The sequence below is a fragment of the Oryx dammah genome, unplaced genomic scaffold (genome assembly GCF_014754425.2).
Source record: "Oryx dammah isolate SB20612 unplaced genomic scaffold, SCBI_Odam_1.1 HiC_scaffold_2, whole genome shotgun sequence".
NCBI lineage: Eukaryota > Metazoa > Chordata > Mammalia > Artiodactyla > Bovidae > Oryx > Oryx dammah.
The window spans coordinates 169,951,894-169,971,488 of NW_024070186.1; the positions used below are offsets into that span (position 1 = coordinate 169,951,894).

A 19,595-nucleotide genomic window follows, 5' to 3' on the forward strand; every position below is an offset into this window, starting at 1 on the left:
TAGTGTAGATTAATTCTGGATGTAGAATTAATGAGTCAAATGATACTGACATTTTCAAAGTTCTCAAAACATATTACCACATTGATATATAGAAAGTTTTTTCTTTTTTTTTATCAATTGTCATTTCTTTTGGAAGTATAAGACCTTGTCTCTTTTTCACCTAGCTAGCATTGACTGAAGATGCTGTATATATTTGTGTGTATCTGCATGTATCACATATGTATAACAGTTTTATTAATTTGATTGGAGAAAAATATTTATCTAGTTAGATATTTTGATGTTTAGGGAACTCAGTATTTTCTCAGATGCATTTCTTCCTTTGTGAATTGTGTTAGTTTCCTTTGCTGGTTTAAGGTGTGTCCTTAGTTTGTATCAGCTTTTTATACTTTGAAGATACTAACATTTATCATGGTTGTATAAAGTTATATTTTGTCTTTAGCTCTTTTTTAAAGAAATGGATTTATTTAGAGAGAGAACATTCTGTAGACAGAATGCAGTCCTTCTCAAAAGGCTTGAGAGCAGCCTGTCTTCACCTTTATAATGCACAGTTAATTCTCCTATGTATGGAGTCAGTCTTAGTTTACGGATATCAATCTTCTCTGAGCTTTCTTCCATTGCTTTTAAGCCCGGAAAATCATCCTCATATGGAGAGATGGAGAAGAGTCATCTTTTTTTTATGATTTATTATTTAACATTTGACTTTATAATCCATTTGGAATTTATTTTAGTATTTCCAGATCCTCTGGAAAATTGTTAATTAAAAAGAGCTCCTTTAAAGCCTCCGTTATACCTCAGCTATATTTTCATAAGTCTCTAAATATTTCTGGCTTCAACTTTACCCAAAAGATTTAAGTGATCCTGGCAGAGAGGTGAAAGTCTTTGATGAGCATCTGAGACCCTTGTTAAACAAATTGTAAACTATCTTTAGCACCAAGGAGGTGAGATGGGTCTTCTTTGTGGGGGACAGGAGGAGGGGGCACACAGGGAGGAGGGGAGCAAGTGAGCTAATAGCTCCATAACACTGTTTTTAATTTTAGGACAAGTTCTCATTTGCGCAAGTGATGACAGGACGTGTTCCCAGCTGCGAGAGTACCTCACTGTCGGAGCAGAGGTCTTCTTGTTGAGACTCTACAGAAAAACCTTTGAGAAGGACAGCAAAGCCGAAGATGTATGGATGAGGTTAAGGAAGGAAGATGACTCAGAGAGAATCATGAGATCCAACAAGAGGCCCAAAGACCTCCGAGACAAAGACAGGCCCCCTGCCAAAGAGAAGGCCCTGAGAAAGAAGAAACCAAGGTTGACTTTAACTCAGATGATGGGAAGAACTGAAGAACTAGAGGGGGAGGCGGGTGTTGAGGAGGGCAGCCCAAGAGAGCTGACCAGTAGCCCGGAGAGCTGCACAGAAGACATTAAGCACGAGGAGTTTGATGTGAATGTGTCCTCCGATGCCGCCTACGGAATCCTGAAAGACCCCCTCACCATCATCCACCCACTCCTGGGCTGCAGTGATCCCTACGCTCTGACACGCGTGCTCCACGAGGTGGAGCCGAGATACGTGGTCTTGTATGACGCAGAGCTGACCTTCGTGCGTCAGCTTGAAATTTACAGGGCGACCCGGCCCGGGAGGCCTCTCAGGCAAGTTGTAGGGAAGGTGAACTCTCACCTTACAGGCTTCAGCTTCACAGTTCTGTAGGATTTAGCACAGATAGACCAGTTGCACACGGGCTTTCTGATCTTTAACGCTGCCTTGTTGGGATGTTGGCTGAGTTTATGAAACGTTTGACAGTTCAGACCAGTCTGGGAAGTACACCTGAGAAGGAGGTCGAGTGCTACAGTGAAACCAGGAATCTGGGGGAATGCCTCCCTTCTTGTTAACCTTCTCTTCTGCTGTTCAGTGCCATATTCTTAATGCATCGGTTGTAGCCTATAGGGTGCCGTCTCTGAGTAAGCCTAGGAGATTTACAATATCCTAACTTCTCCCACATGTTAATGTAATTATGACTCAGCGAAATCATTTCATAATTCAAAAATGTCTTTCATTTAAATCTGAAGAAGTGACTCTTAAGTTACAGCCACATAAAACTGAAGTATTTGGGGAATTATTGTACCAAGTTTTCTTGAGTTTCAAGAGCTATCAGATGAGAAATCTACAGAAATATCAGATGAGAAAATGGTGCCTCCCCAAGAATATAGTGTTCTGGCTCTCCAATTATCCGAGGGAAATAAACAGCAAAATTAATATCCTGAACTCAGCCTGAACCAAAAGCAGAGCCAAAAGAAACCTTTCTAGCCAGTTTAACGAAGGCAACCCTTCCAAGTAGAGATGAATGGAGGAGGTGGGTCAGAAATAACACAGGATGAAGAGATTAGATGAAGCTGGTAAAATAATTATAGGCTGATAAATGTTTCATACTTTGCCATTGATCAATACTGTAAATAGCTTGTGTGCACCCAAGTTCTCTGCTGCCTGATAATAGAATACTGCGTGATGCTTAGAAACAAAATGTCAGAAATGGAAGGGGCTTCGGAGCTCAACCACTCAGTCCAACAGTGAGAAACTGAGGCTCAGAGGCGGTGAATGACTTGCCCGTGGCCACTTGATATATTCGTGGCAGAGCTGGGGTTCTCTGGACTCATTGGCCAGTGGCCTTTTCCATGTTCACCCTTTAAAAAAATGCAATCTAGGAAGATGAAGGTCAAAAGAAAAATGGAGGGTTAAAAAGGAAGAATTTCTGATGGAAGGTGAAGAAAAGGTGCTTCATTCAGCTTCTTAGCAACAAACAAGAGAAAGCTGGCCTTTTCTAAGAGAAAAGAATATGTCAAATTATTTTTTGAGGCACTTGATAAAATCCATATGTCCTCTGTGTTTATATAAAATGTGTGATGGCTTGGTTCTGTTAAGACATGAATAAAAAGGAACTGAGAAATTACTTGTGAAGATAAAGGTCATATAGATTTCATTTGTTTACTTTTCACTAACATGAACTTTCATAAGCTGGCTTTTACAACTGCTCTCCAACTTTTTAAACGGTTGTTTGGCAGGGGTGCAAAGAAAAAATTGAAGAAAGAGAAGCCGCTAAGATTGTGTTTTCTGATTTGTTTATAGTTATGAGGAAAGAATTATTCTATCCCTCTTTGTTATATTTCAGTGTTTACCTAAACTCCATTCCTCCTTTTGGTGAAAGAAGAAAGGGAAAAAAAAGCCCATGTGGTAAAGAGACCTTTAACAGGTGGGGTTTAGGCTGCTTGATTTTAGCAAGTGTGTGATTAATGGAACCTTTTCTTCTCCATCAAATATTTATTATTTGAACACTCTGAGTTGCTGATTTCACGCTTTTCCTTCCAGGGATTAAAAATTACGTGTTTGCAGCCTAAAAGAGATCTGTCTTAACTTGCAGGGTTTACTTTCTTATATACGGAGGTTCAACGGAGGAACAACGCTATCTCACTGCTTTGCGGAAAGAAAAGGAAGCTTTTGAAAAGCTCATAAGGTAAATACACAGGAGACCAGTATGAAGGAATCAAAGGCCTTTGAAGATCCAGAGGCTCCTCTGGATCTAGGTCGGGGAATATCTACTACCCCTTAGGTGCTAGGGAGAGACACGTCAAGATACGCCCGTGGTCCGATAACCCCCAAGGTTTACATGGTTCAGCACCCATTTCTTTCTTCCCTGCCTCTCCACCATCCCCATTTGCTTTTCAGGGGTTTGATGGACTATTAGAAATGTGAAGAAAACTGCTTTTCTGTTTGTAAAGAAATAAAACCTAAAGCACCAGCAGTAGAACTCTCCCCCTCCCCCATGTCCAAGATTTCTCCCTTACCTTGGAATCATGATTTTTTTTCCCCCCTTGTGAAATCTCCATTGTCTTGGGTGGGTGACTGCTTTACTCTTTACCCGAAAATACTTTTATGACCTGGTCAGTTCATATCAATAGAATCACTCTGAGAAAACATTTTTATAAAAGTGTGACACTTGTCTGAACAGATGTATGTTTTTTGAGAATGAGTATCCTTTAATGTTCCAGATCCAGATAGAAAAGACTTTTAGTTTAATAGAAGGAAAATGTTCCTAAGTGAGATATTGGCAAACTGCATGGCTGCCTCTTACCTGTAGGCATCTGAAAAAGCTGATAACATCCCCCAAGGAATGTTGTCAAGGAGATGGCAGCTTGGTGAGAGAAGATGGATCAGGTGGTCTCTCAGGGGCCCCAGGAGCCAAGGCAGGGGCTGGACAGGGAATCCTTGAGCTGAGATAGAGAAGAGGCTAGATGAGAGGAGACCATGGCCTAGGCTGGCTGGGACCGAGCCAGACCAGTCTTAAAAGCCTCAGATGCTGGCAACATAGCAGTGACAATGAGGGGACAGAAGTCACTTTTAGTGGCAGTTATCCACCCAGGACCTCGACAGAGTTTCAAAATGGACAGCCATTCTCCAGCACTGGCTGTGGGCTTTCAGTATATGCCTAAAATATGTAGATAGCCCAGTGCATCCAGGAATGGTTTCCAGACACAGGAGCACTTCGTGAATCAGTGCCACTGAGTCCCTGTAAAGACACTCAGCACAGTATGGGGGCAGCACCCTGTGCTCTCCTTCCCTCCTCTTCCTCTCCTCTGTGACTGTGGCATGCCTTAGGTAAGGAGTCTTATAGCTATCGGTCCACAGTTATGGGGCAGCCTGTGAAAATGTATTTTCTTTTTATAGTTTTTATTGAAGTATGGTTGATTTGTAATTTGTGTTAATTTCCACTGTACACCAAAGTGATTCAGTTACACACATATAACTCCCATTCCTTCCCTCTCCCAGCCCCTCTCCACCTTGGGAAGTCTTTTCTCTATGTCTGTGAATCTGTTTCATTGTTGTTCAGTTTTTCAGTTGTGTCTGACTCTTTGCAACACCATGGACTGCAGCACGCCAGGCTTCCCTGTCCTTCACCATCTCCCAGAGTTTGCTCAGACTCAACGTCCATTGAGTCGCTGATGTCATCCAACCATCTCAAACTCGGTTTCCCCCTTCTCCTGCCCTCAATTTTTCCCAGCATCAGGGTCTTTTCCAATGAGTTGGCTCTTTGCATCGGGTGGCCAAAGTATTGGAGCTTCAGCATCAGTCCTTCCAGTGAATATGCAGGGTTGATTTCCTTTTGGATTGACCGGTTGGATCTCCTTGTGGTCCAGAGGACTCAAGAGTCTTCTCTAGCATCACAGTTGAAAAGCATCAATTCTTTGGTGCTTAACTTGTTTTATGGTCCACTCTCAACGTCTGTACATGCCTACTGTTGCCCTTCTGTTGGCCATGAGGTAATGGGACTGGATGCCAAGATCTTCTTTTTTTTGAATATTGAGTCTTAAGTTTTTTTCCTCTTCTCTTTCACCTTCATCAAGAGGCTCTTTAGTTCCTCTTCACTTTCTGCCATGAGGGTGGTATCTTCTGCATATCTGAGGTGGTTCATATTTCTCCCAGCAGTCTTGATTCCAGCTTGTGATTCATTCAGCCTAGCATTTTGCATGATGCACTCTGCATAGAAGTTAAATAAGCATTTAAGTTAAATAAACAACTCCCTTTCCAATTTTGAACCTGTCCATTGTTCCATGTCCAGTTCTAACTGTTGCTTCTTGACCTGCATACAGGTTTCTCAAGAGGTAGGTCAGGTAGTCTTGTATCCCCATCTCTTGAAGAATTTTCCACAGTTTGTTATGATGCACACAGTCAAAGGCTTTAACATAGTCAGTGAAGCAGATGTTTTTCTAGAATTCTCTTGCTTTTTCTGTGATCCAATCAGTGTTGGCAATTTGACCTCTGGTTCCTCTGCCTTTTCTAAATCCAGCTTGTACATCTGGAATTTCTCAGTTCACATACTGTTGAAGCCTAGCTTGAAGGATTTTAAACATTACCTTGCTAGCGTGTGAAATGAGCACAATTGTATGGTAGTTTGAACATTCTTTGGCATTGCCCTTCTTTGCAATTGAAATGAAAACTGACTTTTTCCTGTCTGGTGTTTTGTGGATATGTATTTTCTATTAATGTGTTCTGGAGGACAGTTTGTGGGCTTCCCTGGTGGCTCAGATAGACGGCAGAGAATCTGCCGGTAGTGAGGGAGACCTGGATTTGATCTCTGTGTTTGAAAGATTCCCTGGTGAAGGGAATGGCTACCCACTCCAGGATTCTTGCCTGGAGAATTCCATGGACAGAAAAGCCTGGTGAGCTATAATCCATGGAGGATATTTTATATGTGTGTATACATGCTTTTTGAAAAAAAAATATTCCAAAAAGTGTTATAACCATGTCTGTTATACAGACTTGCTCTTCCTGTTCAGAACATTTAGCTTCTCTCTGTGTGTCTCCTAGACCTTCATCTCCCAAGACTCAGTCAACAGATGTTTCTTGAGCATCTATTATGAGCCAACTCCTGTGCTCACATTGAAGTGCTAGACTTACAGTGGTGCAGAAAAAAAGCTCAGTTCTGTCTTCTAGAGCTTATCCTCTAGTGTAAAAGACAAGCATTGAATGGTTATGCACAGTCTAATAAACACTTGCAGGCTGTAGCCTGCCGAGGTGAAAGAAAATGGTATTGAGTGATAGTTTGTCAGAGGGGTGGGGGGTCGGGGGGCGCTGCGTCAGGGGCAGCATCTCTGAAGGGATGACCTTTAAGCTGACCTAGGGAGCATGTGTGGTGGTTGCTAAGTAGACAAGTGGGCCAAGGGTTGTGTTGTTCAAGAGTGTGTGTGAAAGCTCAGAGATGCAGGAGGCCTGTTAAAGATTCAGAGCTTGACTCTGAAGGCCGTAAGACAGCACTGCAGAGTTCTAAGTAGGAGAATGATGTAGTATGTTTTCAGAGGCTCTCTCTGGCAGCAAACTCGGAATGGATGGAGTAGGGAAGTAGTCAGGAAGCTATTGCAGTTGTCCGATAAGAACCAGTGGCAGCTAAGATTAGGTTGATGGAGAGAAGAGGAGAGATTTAAGTGATATTGAGGAAATGGAGTCAAAGAATTGGTGCCACTGGATGTGGGCCAGTAACCTCCTGGTTGGCTCCTTCGCTCTTTTTAAAATATCCTTTGCCTCAGGCTTCTCTGATTAAAGTGACTGTCTCTAGATTACATTGAGCACATGGAACTAAAATATTCAGATGAGGTTTTGGTGTTTACGTTGAGGGTCCCTAAAGACCACCCTCAGGCTCAGTGAGTCACCAGAAGGACCCACAGGAGTCAGATAAACTGGGATCCTCCCCATTGTGGCTAATTACAGAGAAAGGACACAGAATAAAATCAGCAGAGAGAAAGAACGCATGGAGCCAGGAGAAATCCAGCATGAGCTTCCGAGTGTCCTCTTCCAGTGAGGTCCCAGGGAAGCGCTTAATTCTGGCATCCGTGTGTGACAGCACACGCTCAGCATTATCCTCAGGGAAGCTTACCCAAGACTTGGGGTCCAGCGTTTTTACTGGGAGTCAGTCATACAGATGGAGTACTCAAGGGACAGACTCCAGCTCCCTGGAGATGAAACATATTCACCATAAATCACACTGGGGCCTGCTGTGTGATCCTCTTATCAGGCGGAGTAGTCCAAGAACTCAGAGCTCAGCTCCCAGAAGCTGGCCGGGGGTTTCCAGGAAGACAAGCTGGGGAGACAGGCCTTTCTTGGGAATGTGCAGGGTTTGAGCATCCCAGGCCTGCTCTCTGAACCCTTTCCTGCCCAGAGCTGTAGCCCAGGGTGCTTGTAGCATCTGAGTAGGTGAGTTGTATGCTCCAGGCCTCCTTCCCACAGCTGCATCTTCTCCAGCTCATCAGAACGTAGCCTAGAAAAGAGTGCCATTAGTGGACTGTAGCCAGGTGTTGGGGACTCGCATGCATTTCCCAGCTTATACGAGGGACTCTACACTCAAAGGGCTCAGTGACAAGGCTCAGATCAGCCTGGCCTTGACTGGAAATGTCCCTCAGCAGAACCCAGGATGTAGGCTTTCTCCTACATTTCAATTTCTAGAGCAATTTCCATACCAGATTTTGGTGTAATTTTATCTATATGGCCTGGCCTAATTTTCTGACTCTCACTGGTGACTGTCTGTGTATTATGTTAGGTCTTTCCATATGACACAGATAGTAACACTATTTAGAATCTTAAGATATTTACTTTCCCAAAAACCTTGGGGAATTTGAGAAGAGTTTGTTTTGAAAAGCAAAATATATGTGAGGTGCATGGCTGAAAGAGCATTTGCACTGAGCCTGGACTTAGAGAAAAATGTAATGGGAGGCTGAGGAAATGCGCTTCTGCCAGGACCTCCACAAGTGATTTTGTAAGAACAAAAGCAATGCTGCTGTTTAAAATAACCAGAGAGGAATGAATCAGGCAAGCTGGCAGTGAAAGGACTGTTTGGCTGGACTAGAGATCAGTAGATTACAGATGACAAGTAAAGAGAAAAAAGATTACATGTCTCAGTATTGATAATAAAATGTTCCCTGGGTCAAAAAATTAGTAATAACATTATGAGTAAACATAGTTTTGGAGAGTTCACCACTTTTCAAAGGGAAGGGTTAGATTATTTGAAATTTTACAGTTAAAAAAATATCACAAAATGGGTTAGAATGAGGACTTAAATAAATGCCCCATTTGAAGAGACTCCTCCAGTACCTCCTCCCTGTGTTATCACATTGTACAAGCTATTCAGATACCACTAGAGATGTTAGAGCAATATTAAGAAACCACAGTATTTCAGGTGGATGTAGGAATCTGAATTGTTCAATTATTATTTTGTATCTGTCACATACAGTAATTTGATTATGCTAAATGTCGTGAACAAAGGACTGAATATTTTTAAGTATGACAAATTTCTGTTAAACTAATTTGAGTTACTGGTCAGGAAGACTTAATATTTTCTCCACAACCCTGGTTTCATTTCAGGAGTATGTTTTTTTCGGAGATTTAATTTGCAGTTATAACATTTCGTACTAAACTAGCTGTTTTGTTTAACAGTATTAACTGAAGCAGTTGCAGAATCATTTGTAAGAAATCTGTTTTTTAGCATGCAAGTGAGTGTTTGGTCGTGTCAGACTATTTGCGACCCTGTGGACCATGGCCTGCCAGGCTCCTCTGTCAATGGAATTTTCCAGGCAAGAATACTGGAGTAGGTTGCCATTTCCTTCGCCAGTTTTTTTTAGCATAGTCATGGATAATTAGGGGATGAGGTTACTACATTATAGGGCTTCCCAAGTGGCTCAGTGGTAAAGAATCAGCCTGCCAGTGCAGGAGACACAAGAGACGCAGATTCAATCCCTGGGTCGGGAAGATCCCCTGGAGGAGGAAATGGCAACCCACTCCAGTATTCTTGCCTGGAAAATTGCATGGGCAGAGAAGCTTGGCGGGCTACAGTCCATGAGGGCCACAGAGTCAGACATGACTGGGTGACTGAGCACACAGAGTTATAATATTAATAAAAGCTAATATGTGATGCTTGTTATGTTCCGGGTACTACTTTGAGTGCCTTACATATATTATGTGATCTTTATAACAATCTGTTGAGGTTCAGTTCACTTCAGTCGTGAATCGCCCAGTTGTGTCCAACTTTTTGTGACCCCATGAACTGCATTACACCAGGCCTCCCTGTCCATCACCAACTCCCGGAGTGCACCCAAACCCAGTGTCCATTGAGTCAGTGATGCCATCCAACCATCTCATCCTCTGTCGTCCCCTTCTCCTCCTGCCCTCAATCTTTCCCAGCATCAGGGTCTTTTCAAATGAGTCAGCTCTTCGCATGAGGTAGCCAAAGTATTGGAGTTTCAGCTTCAACATCAGTCCTTCCAGTGAACACCCAGGACCAATCTCCTTTAGGATGGACTGGTTGGATCTCCTTGCAATCCAAGGGACTCTCAAGAGTCTTCTCCAACACCACAGTTCAAAAGCATTGATTCTTCAATGCTTAGCTTTCTTTATAGTTCAACTCTCACATCCATACATGACCACTGGGAAAACCATAGCCTTGACTAGACAAGGCTTGACTTGACTTGACGGACCTTTGTTGACAAAGTAATGTCTCTGCTTTTTAATATGCTATCTAGGTTGGTCATAACTTTCCTTCCAAGGAGTAAGCATCTTTTAATTTCATGGCAGCAGTCACCATCTGCAGTGATTTTGGAGCCCAGAAAAATAAAGTCAGCCACTGTTTCCACTGTTGCCCCATCTATTTGCCATGAAGTAATGGGACCAGATGCCATGATCTTAGTTTTCTGAATGTTGAGCTTGCCAACTTTTTCACTCTCCTCTTTCACTTTCATCAAGAGGCTCTTTATTTTTCTTCACTTTCTGCCATAACAGTGGTGTCATCTGCATATCTGAGGTTATTGATATTTCTCCCGGCAATCTTGATTCCGGCTTGTGCTTCCTCCTAACCTGTTGAGGTTAGGTTTTAGTATTCTTCCCATTTTACACACAGAATTGAGGGACAGAGCCTTTAAAAAGCTCCCCTAAAGTTAACACAGCCAGTAAGTGGTTTCAAATCCACAACATGTGGATGCAGTCTGAGTTCTAACCCCGTGTGTTCTGCAGCCACACACAGGTAACAGATTGATTAGGAAAGGAGGCTGCCCCTGCCTGTGATGGCTTAGCCAGTAGGATAAGTGGAGATAAAGAGGGGGGAAAATCCCCCATGTTGATCCCAAATGTAAAAGAAATTTAAGAGCAATGAGTTCTCTGGACAGTTCGCCATTTGTCCCCAGCTGGAGTCTGGTGGGTGTGACAGGGCAGTACTGAGTGACTTTGGAGCTATGATCACTGCAAAGAATTCTGCAGTAACCACCCTTGACACTGGTGTTGAGAATAATGGGCAAGAACAGAACTGGTGGCCGTTGCAATTTGTTCATAAAGTGTTACACAAATAACAACTTTGCATTTGTATATTATTTCAAATAGTATAGAACTTATGAACTTGAGTTTCTGTTCACCCATGGTACCTCTTTATGGTACCGTGCCCTAAGACGTTGTGTATCCAGAGTGGCTGAGGAATTGCTCCATCTGATTTTATCTCCTTTGGTTGGAAAACCCCTCGGTATGAGCCCTGTTGGAATCACTAGTTGCTAATGATTACTCTTGTTTCCCCTTCCACAGACTCTTTTATTGTAGGCAGTCAGTTCCACAGTTGTGTTTCATGTTGCTGTATTTCCTCAACTCAGTCGCAAGCCCAGCCAGGGCAGAGACACAATCTTATACATCTTTTCTGTCGATCTGGCACAAAAGGACACACAGCTCGCTGTTTCCTGAACTGATTCTAACATCCTTTTACTGGTTTTGAAAAATCAGATGATGGCAAGCCTGGCTTAGTCTTCTGTGGTTACTGAGGGTCCTGTCATGATTCTGGTTCCTGATTACAAATCTGAGTTAGGACTCTATAGGCTTGTCAGTCTACCAGCTTAAGGTGCTAAGCTTTCTTGAAGACAGAAATTATTGGGTAACCATATTTGTATCTAAAGTACCTCGCATAGTATGTGGGAGCCTGCCCTAAATATTTTAAATGAACAGCTAAGTTAGTGAATCAGTCCTGCTGTACTGCATAACCTGAGATGTTGATTTTTTTGTTTAAATCTCTGTTGGAAATTTTCTTTCTTATATTAATCATGATTTTCCTTTAAAACTAGAGAGTGTTTAATGGGCCTCCAATCTAGAGTTTTTCAAATCAAAGTTAGTTTGGCCATTTATGTTTTCATGTCTTTAATCATTGGTCTTTAATTATCTTATGATTTCTCTGAAAATATTGGAATATAAATTATTTGAATTCTTTTCAGTGCTCAGTAACACATTTAGCACATTTGTATAAAAAGTCTCAGTAACCTCTTTGTGGCAGTCTCCACATGCTTATTTCATGACTCAAAGTGTTTGGAGGACATACAGAATAGAAAATAAGTAAGTTTTTTTCTTTTTTAACTCCAGAAGATGAGCAGAAGTACCCAACCAAGAAACTCTTTCTGCTTCCATTCCCCATTGCTTGTCTCTCTGCATATTTCCTTCTGATGTTTCCTGGGTTCTCTTTTAGCACTACAGTTCTGTAGACCATTTTCTGTTATAATTTACCAAAGATTAAAATCAGGAATTTTGAAATTAATTCAGAAAGGTTGAAGATGTGTTCCTCCCACCCCCAGGGAAAAGGCTAGCATGGTCATCCCTGAAGAAAGAGAAGGCAGAGACGAAACGAACCTTGACCTTGTGAGAGGCTGCGTGTCTGCCAGTGCTCCCACCGACACACGCAAAGCCGGTGAGTCCCACCCTCTGTCAAGCTCTCCTGCTGCCCGTGCCGGAGGCTGTGGGGCTCCAGGGTCTCTCTGCAGCTTGGTTTTTCTCAACAAGCTCTTCAGCGTGGGTGTCTGCTCTCATATCCCGGTCTCAACTCTGCTGTTCACTAACCACGTGTCTTTCCTGAGTCTCGGGCTCCTCACCCATAAGATAAGAGGGGTTGTGTTCTAGGCACTAGCATTGGAAATAAGTTACATTCCAGCCCTGGTTGAGATTCAGAATGTACTTTTGCCAAGAAGCTTTTGTGAATGGTGATTAGGTTCTTACGTTAATCCTAAGATGCCAGTGTCCTCATAGATAAGAGACAGTGCATTGTTCAGGGTGCATTCCCACCCCTTCCAGGGTTTGTTGATTACTTCTTGGCACTTTTCTAGACCCCGGGTATGTGGTACTCTCACTGCCCTGCAGCATCCAGGCAGTGGCCTTCCACCGAGACATGCTGGATGCCCCTTGCACTGTGGTCCAAGGATGACCATGTCCCTCCCACTACCTAGATCCCCATTTCAGCAGCTGCCTTCAGCCAGGTGGCGTGGGAAAACAGTATGGCTGAGTCGCTTTCTTCTTTGGTGGGATCAACGCAGTTAAAGCAGTGTGTCTCAGAATTCACTGTACTTCAGAATAGCCTCTTATGCTTGTTAAAACTGTAGATTCTTGGACCCCACTCCATAGAAATTCTGATTCGATAGATCTGAAATGGGGTCAGCATCTGATGGAAGTGGTCCTTGGACCATAGTTTGGGAAGCACAGCCTCAGAGCATCTGTGTCTTTTGAAGAAGATTCTTAACTCAAAAGGCTGGGGACATTTCATGCAGGACAGCAAGATACCTGGCAATATAAAGGAAGATAGAGCCTGTGGGTACCACACGGAAAGCTATTCACAGAAATCTGCCCTCTGAGTTCAGTCTTCTCAGCACTCCTATTAGCTTCCCTTTGCTACTGTAACAAATTGCCACAAACTTCAGGGTCTTGAAAGAACATGCAGTCATTATCTAACAGTTATTATACAATCCAAAGTCCAAATGGGTTTCACTGAGTTAAAAAGAAGGTGTCTGCAGGGCTGCACTCCCTCTGGAGGCTCTGGGGGAGAATCCCTTCTTCTTCCAGGTCATCCAGGGCTGCCTGCTCCCTCGCTTATTGCTCCTTCCTCCACCTTCAACACCAGCAGCTCTGCCTCTGAGCTTCCTGCTTTCCTCCTTTGCTTATAAGGGCCCTTGGACCTGTCTCAATAATCCAGAAGAATCTCCCAGTCTTGAGGCCTCTAATTTAATCACATTTCCAGAGTCCCCTTTGCTGTGTAAAGTAACATATTTGCAGCTTCCAGGGGTTAGGACAGAGACATCTTCTGGGGGGCAGGGGTGGGACATTATTCTGCCTACAGAAGCCGTCATGCAGTCCTTCAGCCAGCGGTGTTGGCATCACCTGGGAGCTTGTTAGAAATGCAGGCTCTTGGACCCTCTTCCTCATCTACAGAATGCAGTAGGAGTTGCCACGCCATTCCAGGCCATCCATATCCACATTAGTGGGAGAAGCTCTGTGCTCCTGTATCTCCCAGTTTCTTCCATTTTTCTGTCTCTGGACTCATTGATACAAGCACAAAAAGCTTCAAAATTTTTCACAGCAGCTCACATGGCTGAGAGGACGTTACTAAGCATCTCCTGCGTGCGAGGCTCTGTGCTAGGAATTGGGGTGACGGTGATCAGTAAAGAGTGGTCAGTGCGGCAGTGAGGGCCCAAGAGGAGCCCCAGAGGGAAGCCGATGGTGAGTGTTAGTGTCTGTGAATTCTGTGTAAGGAAGTATTTACCAAGAGACCCCAATTTCCTAGTAGCTCTATTTAGTTTAAGGGAAATTGCCTTCAACCGTAAATAAACCTTTTTGAAAATACGGGAAAATGTGGAATAACGTAATATTGTGTAACCAGGCGTGGGAGATTAATAGAAACACAGACATCTGACTTTAATCGTGATCTTCCATCTTTGAGCGTTACTCCTCAGCAACCTTTCTTAAAATGCCTCTTTTTCCTCCCAGGCGGCCAGGAGCAGAACAGTACCCAGCAGAGCATCGTTGTGGACATGCGGGAGTTTCGAAGTGAGCTCCCCTCTCTGATCCACCGCCGGGGCATCGACATCGAGCCGGTGACGCTGGAGGTCGGAGACTACATCCTGACCCCGGAAATGTGCGTGGAGCGCAAGAGCGTCAGTGATCTGATCGGCTCTTTGAACAACGGCCGCCTCTACAGCCAGTGCATCTCCATGTCCCGCTACTACAAGCGGCCGGTGCTTCTGATCGAGTTCGACCCCACCAAGCCTTTCTCTCTCATGTCCCGCGGCGCCTTCTATCAGGAGATCTCCGGCAACGATGTCAGCTCCAAGCTCACCCTCCTCACGCTGCACTTCCCCCGGCTCCGGATCCTCTGGAGCCCCTCCCCGCACGCCACCGCCGAGCTGTTTGAGGAGCTGAAGAAGAACAAACCGCAGCCAGACGCCACCACCGCCATGGCTGTGACCGCCGATTCTGAGACTCTCCCCGAGGCAGAGAAGTATAACCCAGGTCCCCAGGACTTCTTGTTAAAAATGCCAGGGATAAACGCCAAAAACTGCCGCTCCTTGATGAACCAAGTCAAGAACATCGCGGAATTAGCAGGCCTGTCCTTCGACAAGCTGGCGAGCATGCTGGGGAACGCGGCCGGTGCGCGGCAGCTCTACGACTTCATTCACACCTCCTATGCAGAGGTGCTGTCCAGAGGGAAGATGAAAAAATGAGCAATGCTGCCTGTTTGCTTCTCCCCTGACTGTGCTTCTGAGCTGCTCTTGGCCTGCCCTCACAGATCTTTATTATTAGCCCAGTAGCTCATTCTCTTGGGATTCCCAGGGGGCTCAGTGGTAAAGAACCTGCCTGTCAGTGCAGGAGACGCAGATTCCATCCCCAGGTTGGGAAGATCCCCTGGAGAAGGAAATGGCAACCCACTCCTGTATTCTTGCCTGGGAAATCCCACCGACAGAGGAGCCTGGCAGGCTACAGTCCATGGAGTCACAAAAGAGTCAGACACGACTCAGCGACCAAACAACAAAGCTCATTCTCTTCCAGTCTTTGAACAGACATGCTGTTTCCTGGGTCAGGGGACCAGAGGCCAAGGCTGGGCTCTGAGCTTCGTGTTTAGGCATCATTTTCACTCTGCACCATCCGCACCAGGTCTAGTACTTTACATGAGGTGGTGTCAGGATCAGGGAAGGTGTCTGCAGGAGTTTATAGAAGGCTGTTTATGAAACAAGCAGAAACTTCAGTTTCTTCCCGAGACTAATAAAATGCACAGTTGCATTCTTACCCTCTGTCTGAAAGGGACCTCTGGGACTCTGAGAAGGGAGCATCTCCGCCCCTCCTCACCAGTGCTCTCCACGCTCTCCTCAGCTGCGTGTTTCTCCTAGCTGCCCGCCTCGAGGATAAGCTCATGGGACTTGCTACTGTATTCGAAGAAAGGCCGCCACCTCTAGAACAGGCCAGTTGGTGTTCTGACCACCTGAAGACATAGCATGTACCATAACCACACCTGGTTTGTTCAAAACCAGTATTTTTTAAACATAGAATGAATTACCTATTTACAGAACTGGATTGTCTAGAAAGAGTCCTAAAAATTCTTTTCTACAGATGTTTAACCTCCTGAGTCCAGCGATCTCAGACCAAATGGCTACTCCAGGAGTCTGTTAGACGCCCTCCTTCCCAGTGTCTCCTCACCTGCCTGGGACCCCCCCAGCACAGGTCCTCTCCCAGGCCCCTGTCCCCCACTTTCCTGGGCCAGACTGGCCTCCTGTGTCTCTATGTGAGGACTGGATGCAAGCAAAGGAGGGACCCACAGTTTTTAAGATTCAATTTTCCTTCCTTGATTTGAACTACAAGTGTTGCAAGGAAATGGAAGATCAATGCATAGAATATATAAAAATCTTAAAGAAATATATATTTTAAAAATCCATAAGGAAAACGATCTCATTCCAAACCTTCTTGTGATTGACTTGACTTAGCTTCTTACAGAAGTATACATACAGGACTTTCACAGCATCTTTGTGCAGTTTTTAAACTTTGATATTGAACCATTATTAACTTAGTTATTATTCACATATTTAGTGATGAGTCAATCGTCTACCTCAAGAGCTGCTGTTCAAGAGCATAAGTCCCACTGGCCGCATCACACAGGGTCATGTTTTGTCAGCATCAGCTGTGTTTTTATTTGTTGCAGTGTCTGAACTCTGAGTAGACAGGGGACTGTGTGACATGAAACGGTCTTCATCTTTAACACAGTCTTTCAAGTGTCATCGCTCAACCGAATCTGTTGTCTTGACATCTTGGTTTCTTGGTATGTTGACATAAGTTAAAGTGTGTGGATTTTGATCTCTTTGCGAGGGTACCACAAGAATGAATGAAGGGGTACCGAATTGTTATCATCAGACTCTGTAGAGTGTCTTGGAGAAGAGAGAAGAGGACAAGAAACAGAGATTAGTTTATGGTAGAATAAAGATTTGGGATACTCTGTCCCAGGGTTAAAAATACACCCTTGAGAACAGAAAACAAAATGTCAGGCACATATGTTAACTTGCACTTTCCTCTGCATTTCTTTAAGCACTCAGGCATAGTCATGTATTTTAAGTACATTAAAATAGATACCACCTCAGATAGGGATGGTTATTACCATTTTTCTTCACTCCATCCTAGCACTTCTGCTTGAGAAATGTAATTTCTATTTTTTTCCCCAAGTATAATTCCCCCTAGCTTTTATTGTTCTTTCATTACATAAAAGGAAAACCCTAACAGCACATTTTTTGAGAAGAGTTTCACTCCAAGTTTTCAAAAATAAGCTCTCTTAAAACTACCGTTTTAAAATAGTCCTTGTTACCTGCTACAACATAGAAGATGGTTGTATTTAGTTAGTTGTGTTTAGAGAGCCGACGTCCTCTGGTTCCCAAAGACTGACTTGCTGTTGTACCTACTAGGAGGAGGATATGGCATCCCACTCCAGTATTCTTGACTGGAGAATCCGGTGGACAGAGGAGCCTAGCAAGCTACAGTCCATAGGGTTGCACAGAGTTGGATGTAACTGAAGCAACTTAGCATGCACAATGCATATACCTACTGGACATCTTAAGAGGGGGCACCGGCTCAGATGTGTTTAAATTATGAATGATAGTTTCTCATGAACTCTAAAATGGTCATTATAATTGAAAGGCTCTTATTGCCACTTCCAACTAAATAAATATATCTTAGTGTCTCCAGTTCTGAAAACCCTTCAATATAACCATCATGTATTTACTTTACATCAACTTCTTTGACAAATTTTTGTAGCCTAAGAATCTGGCAAAGAAATAGAAATGCATGCAGTTAAAAAATCTTTATCACTTTGTTTTCTACCAGCATTTTATTAGCTTTGCCCTTTTTTTCCCCCAAAATCACAAATATCCAATTATGAACTTATGCTTAGCTTTTTTAAAACCTTTTTTAAAGAACTCGAGACCAGCATTATTCTAGTTTACAAGTTTTTTGCACAAAACTTTCAGTACATGAAATATTGTGAGAAATGGTTTTCAGTTTTGTTTAAATCACAGTGCCTCTTGATACTTTCTCAAAATTATATATAAGAAATCATTTTTAATAATGGCCATAAATAATATCCTTTTGGCAATCAGTTACTGTTTCTTTAATCTGAGGCTTAGTATATCTATGTCTGCATATGTTTGGGTACATCCAGATTGTAGTTTCCCAGCTCATGAGAGGACTGAAAATAATTATCTCATTTATCAACCCTCTGAGACGCAGAAGGTTAAGACTAGATTTGGTCGTGTTGAGAAAACAGAGTATGGAGTTAATAAATGGCCTCCAGCAGGAAAACCTACACTGAAGTGAATCCAGAGAGGTGGGTGGGGGAGAAAGACAGGCATTATTAGTCTTTGCTTTTGTTTTTCAAGCATAATTTGATTTTCTTCTGGCTCAGAAAACTTCTTTAGGGAAATTCCCTTCTCTTTTGTGTTCAGCTGAACCTAGGAATGTCCCCTTAAGAACCAACATTTTAGGAAAATTCTTTTCTCAGGCTTGAGCCTATTAAAATTTACCCAGACTTCAACATGAGTTGTCACTTTTCTTCATTATTTTGCTTTCTATTTTGGTTTATAGCTATTTCCTGTCTGATTCTGAGCTTCAGTACTTAATCTGCCATCTTTATCCATAGGTTTATGGTGGCTTGCACCAGTGTGTGGGGTTTTTTTTGTTTTTTGATTCAAGGTTATATAAGCCAAAATTGGGATGGGAGGTATACCTAACCATTTATATCAATTTGTGACAGAGTTGTTTGTGTATGTTTTAATGTGTATTTATTCAGTATTTTCCTCAACATTCTGTGGGCAAAATAAAAACAACCAAGTGGAGTGGAAAGGAATACATTCCCAGTACATGATAGTTACCAAAGTGTTGGTACATTTAATTTAAAATTATAGAGAGTAATTAGTTTTTCATACAGAATAAGTGATTAAAGCTGAAATGCGCTTTGAACCACTGCTTTGGCATTTGACTTGCTTGGTAAGCCCACATTCTAAGGCTCCAGTGTATTTTTCTTCTGGTTATTTTCCTTTGCTGCTTTTCATTTTGTAGCATGTGTCCTTTGGAGGAGGAAAAAATGATCCTTCTGAAAATACTCATTTGTTGACAATGCAGTGAATGTGTTGTAAGCACAGTGCCTGAGACACCTCAACTCAACAAAGGTTAATTCTTGCCACCCGTGACTCATACATTTTTGTCCCTTTAACATCAAAATTGAAAGAAGTAAATTATTTTGAAACAGGAATTTATTGTAGATGGTAAAGCATCTGTCTACAATGCAAGAGACCCAGGTTTGATCCCTGGGTTGGGAAGATCCGTTGGAGAAGGAAATGGCAATCCATTCCAGTACTATTGGCTGGAAAATCCCATGGGCAGAGGAGCCTGATAGGCTACAGTCCACGGGGTTGCAAAGAGTCGGACACGACTGAGCAGCTTCATTGATTCATTCATTACTAATTTGCTCATTTGGATGATTTAGTTATTTTGAGCTTCCATGGTGGCTCAGATGGTAAATAATCCACCTGCCAATGGAGGAGACCCAGGTTTGATCCCTGGGAAAAGATCCCCTAGAGAAGGGAATGGCCACCCACTCCAGTATTCTTGCCTGGAAAGATTCCATGGAGAGAGGAGCCTGGTGGGCTTCAGTCCATAGGGTTGCAAAGAGTTGAACACAACTGAGAGACTAACAGTTATTTTGCTTCTGCTTTAAAATGTAGAACCTAAACCCTCTTTTAATGTTTTAGTGTCAATTTAT

The 19,595-nt window shown here is 43.1% G+C and overlaps 1 protein-coding gene across 1 annotated transcript in view; it reads left to right on the forward strand.

The window, feature by feature from the left end:
• Positions 1-18,796, forward strand: part of ERCC4 (ERCC excision repair 4, endonuclease catalytic subunit) — a 41,296-nt gene extending 22,500 nt beyond the window's left edge. The window contains exons 8-11 of the mRNA XM_040256550.1: positions 1,038-1,635; positions 3,399-3,491; positions 12,115-12,227; positions 14,291-18,796. Coding sequence (XP_040112484.1) covers positions 1,038-1,635; positions 3,399-3,491; positions 12,115-12,227; positions 14,291-15,024 — 1,538 coding nt within the window. The 3' untranslated portion in view covers positions 15,025-18,796. The remainder of the gene's footprint in view (positions 1-1,037; positions 1,636-3,398; positions 3,492-12,114; positions 12,228-14,290) is intronic.
• Positions 18,797-19,595: the final 799 nt, after the last annotated feature.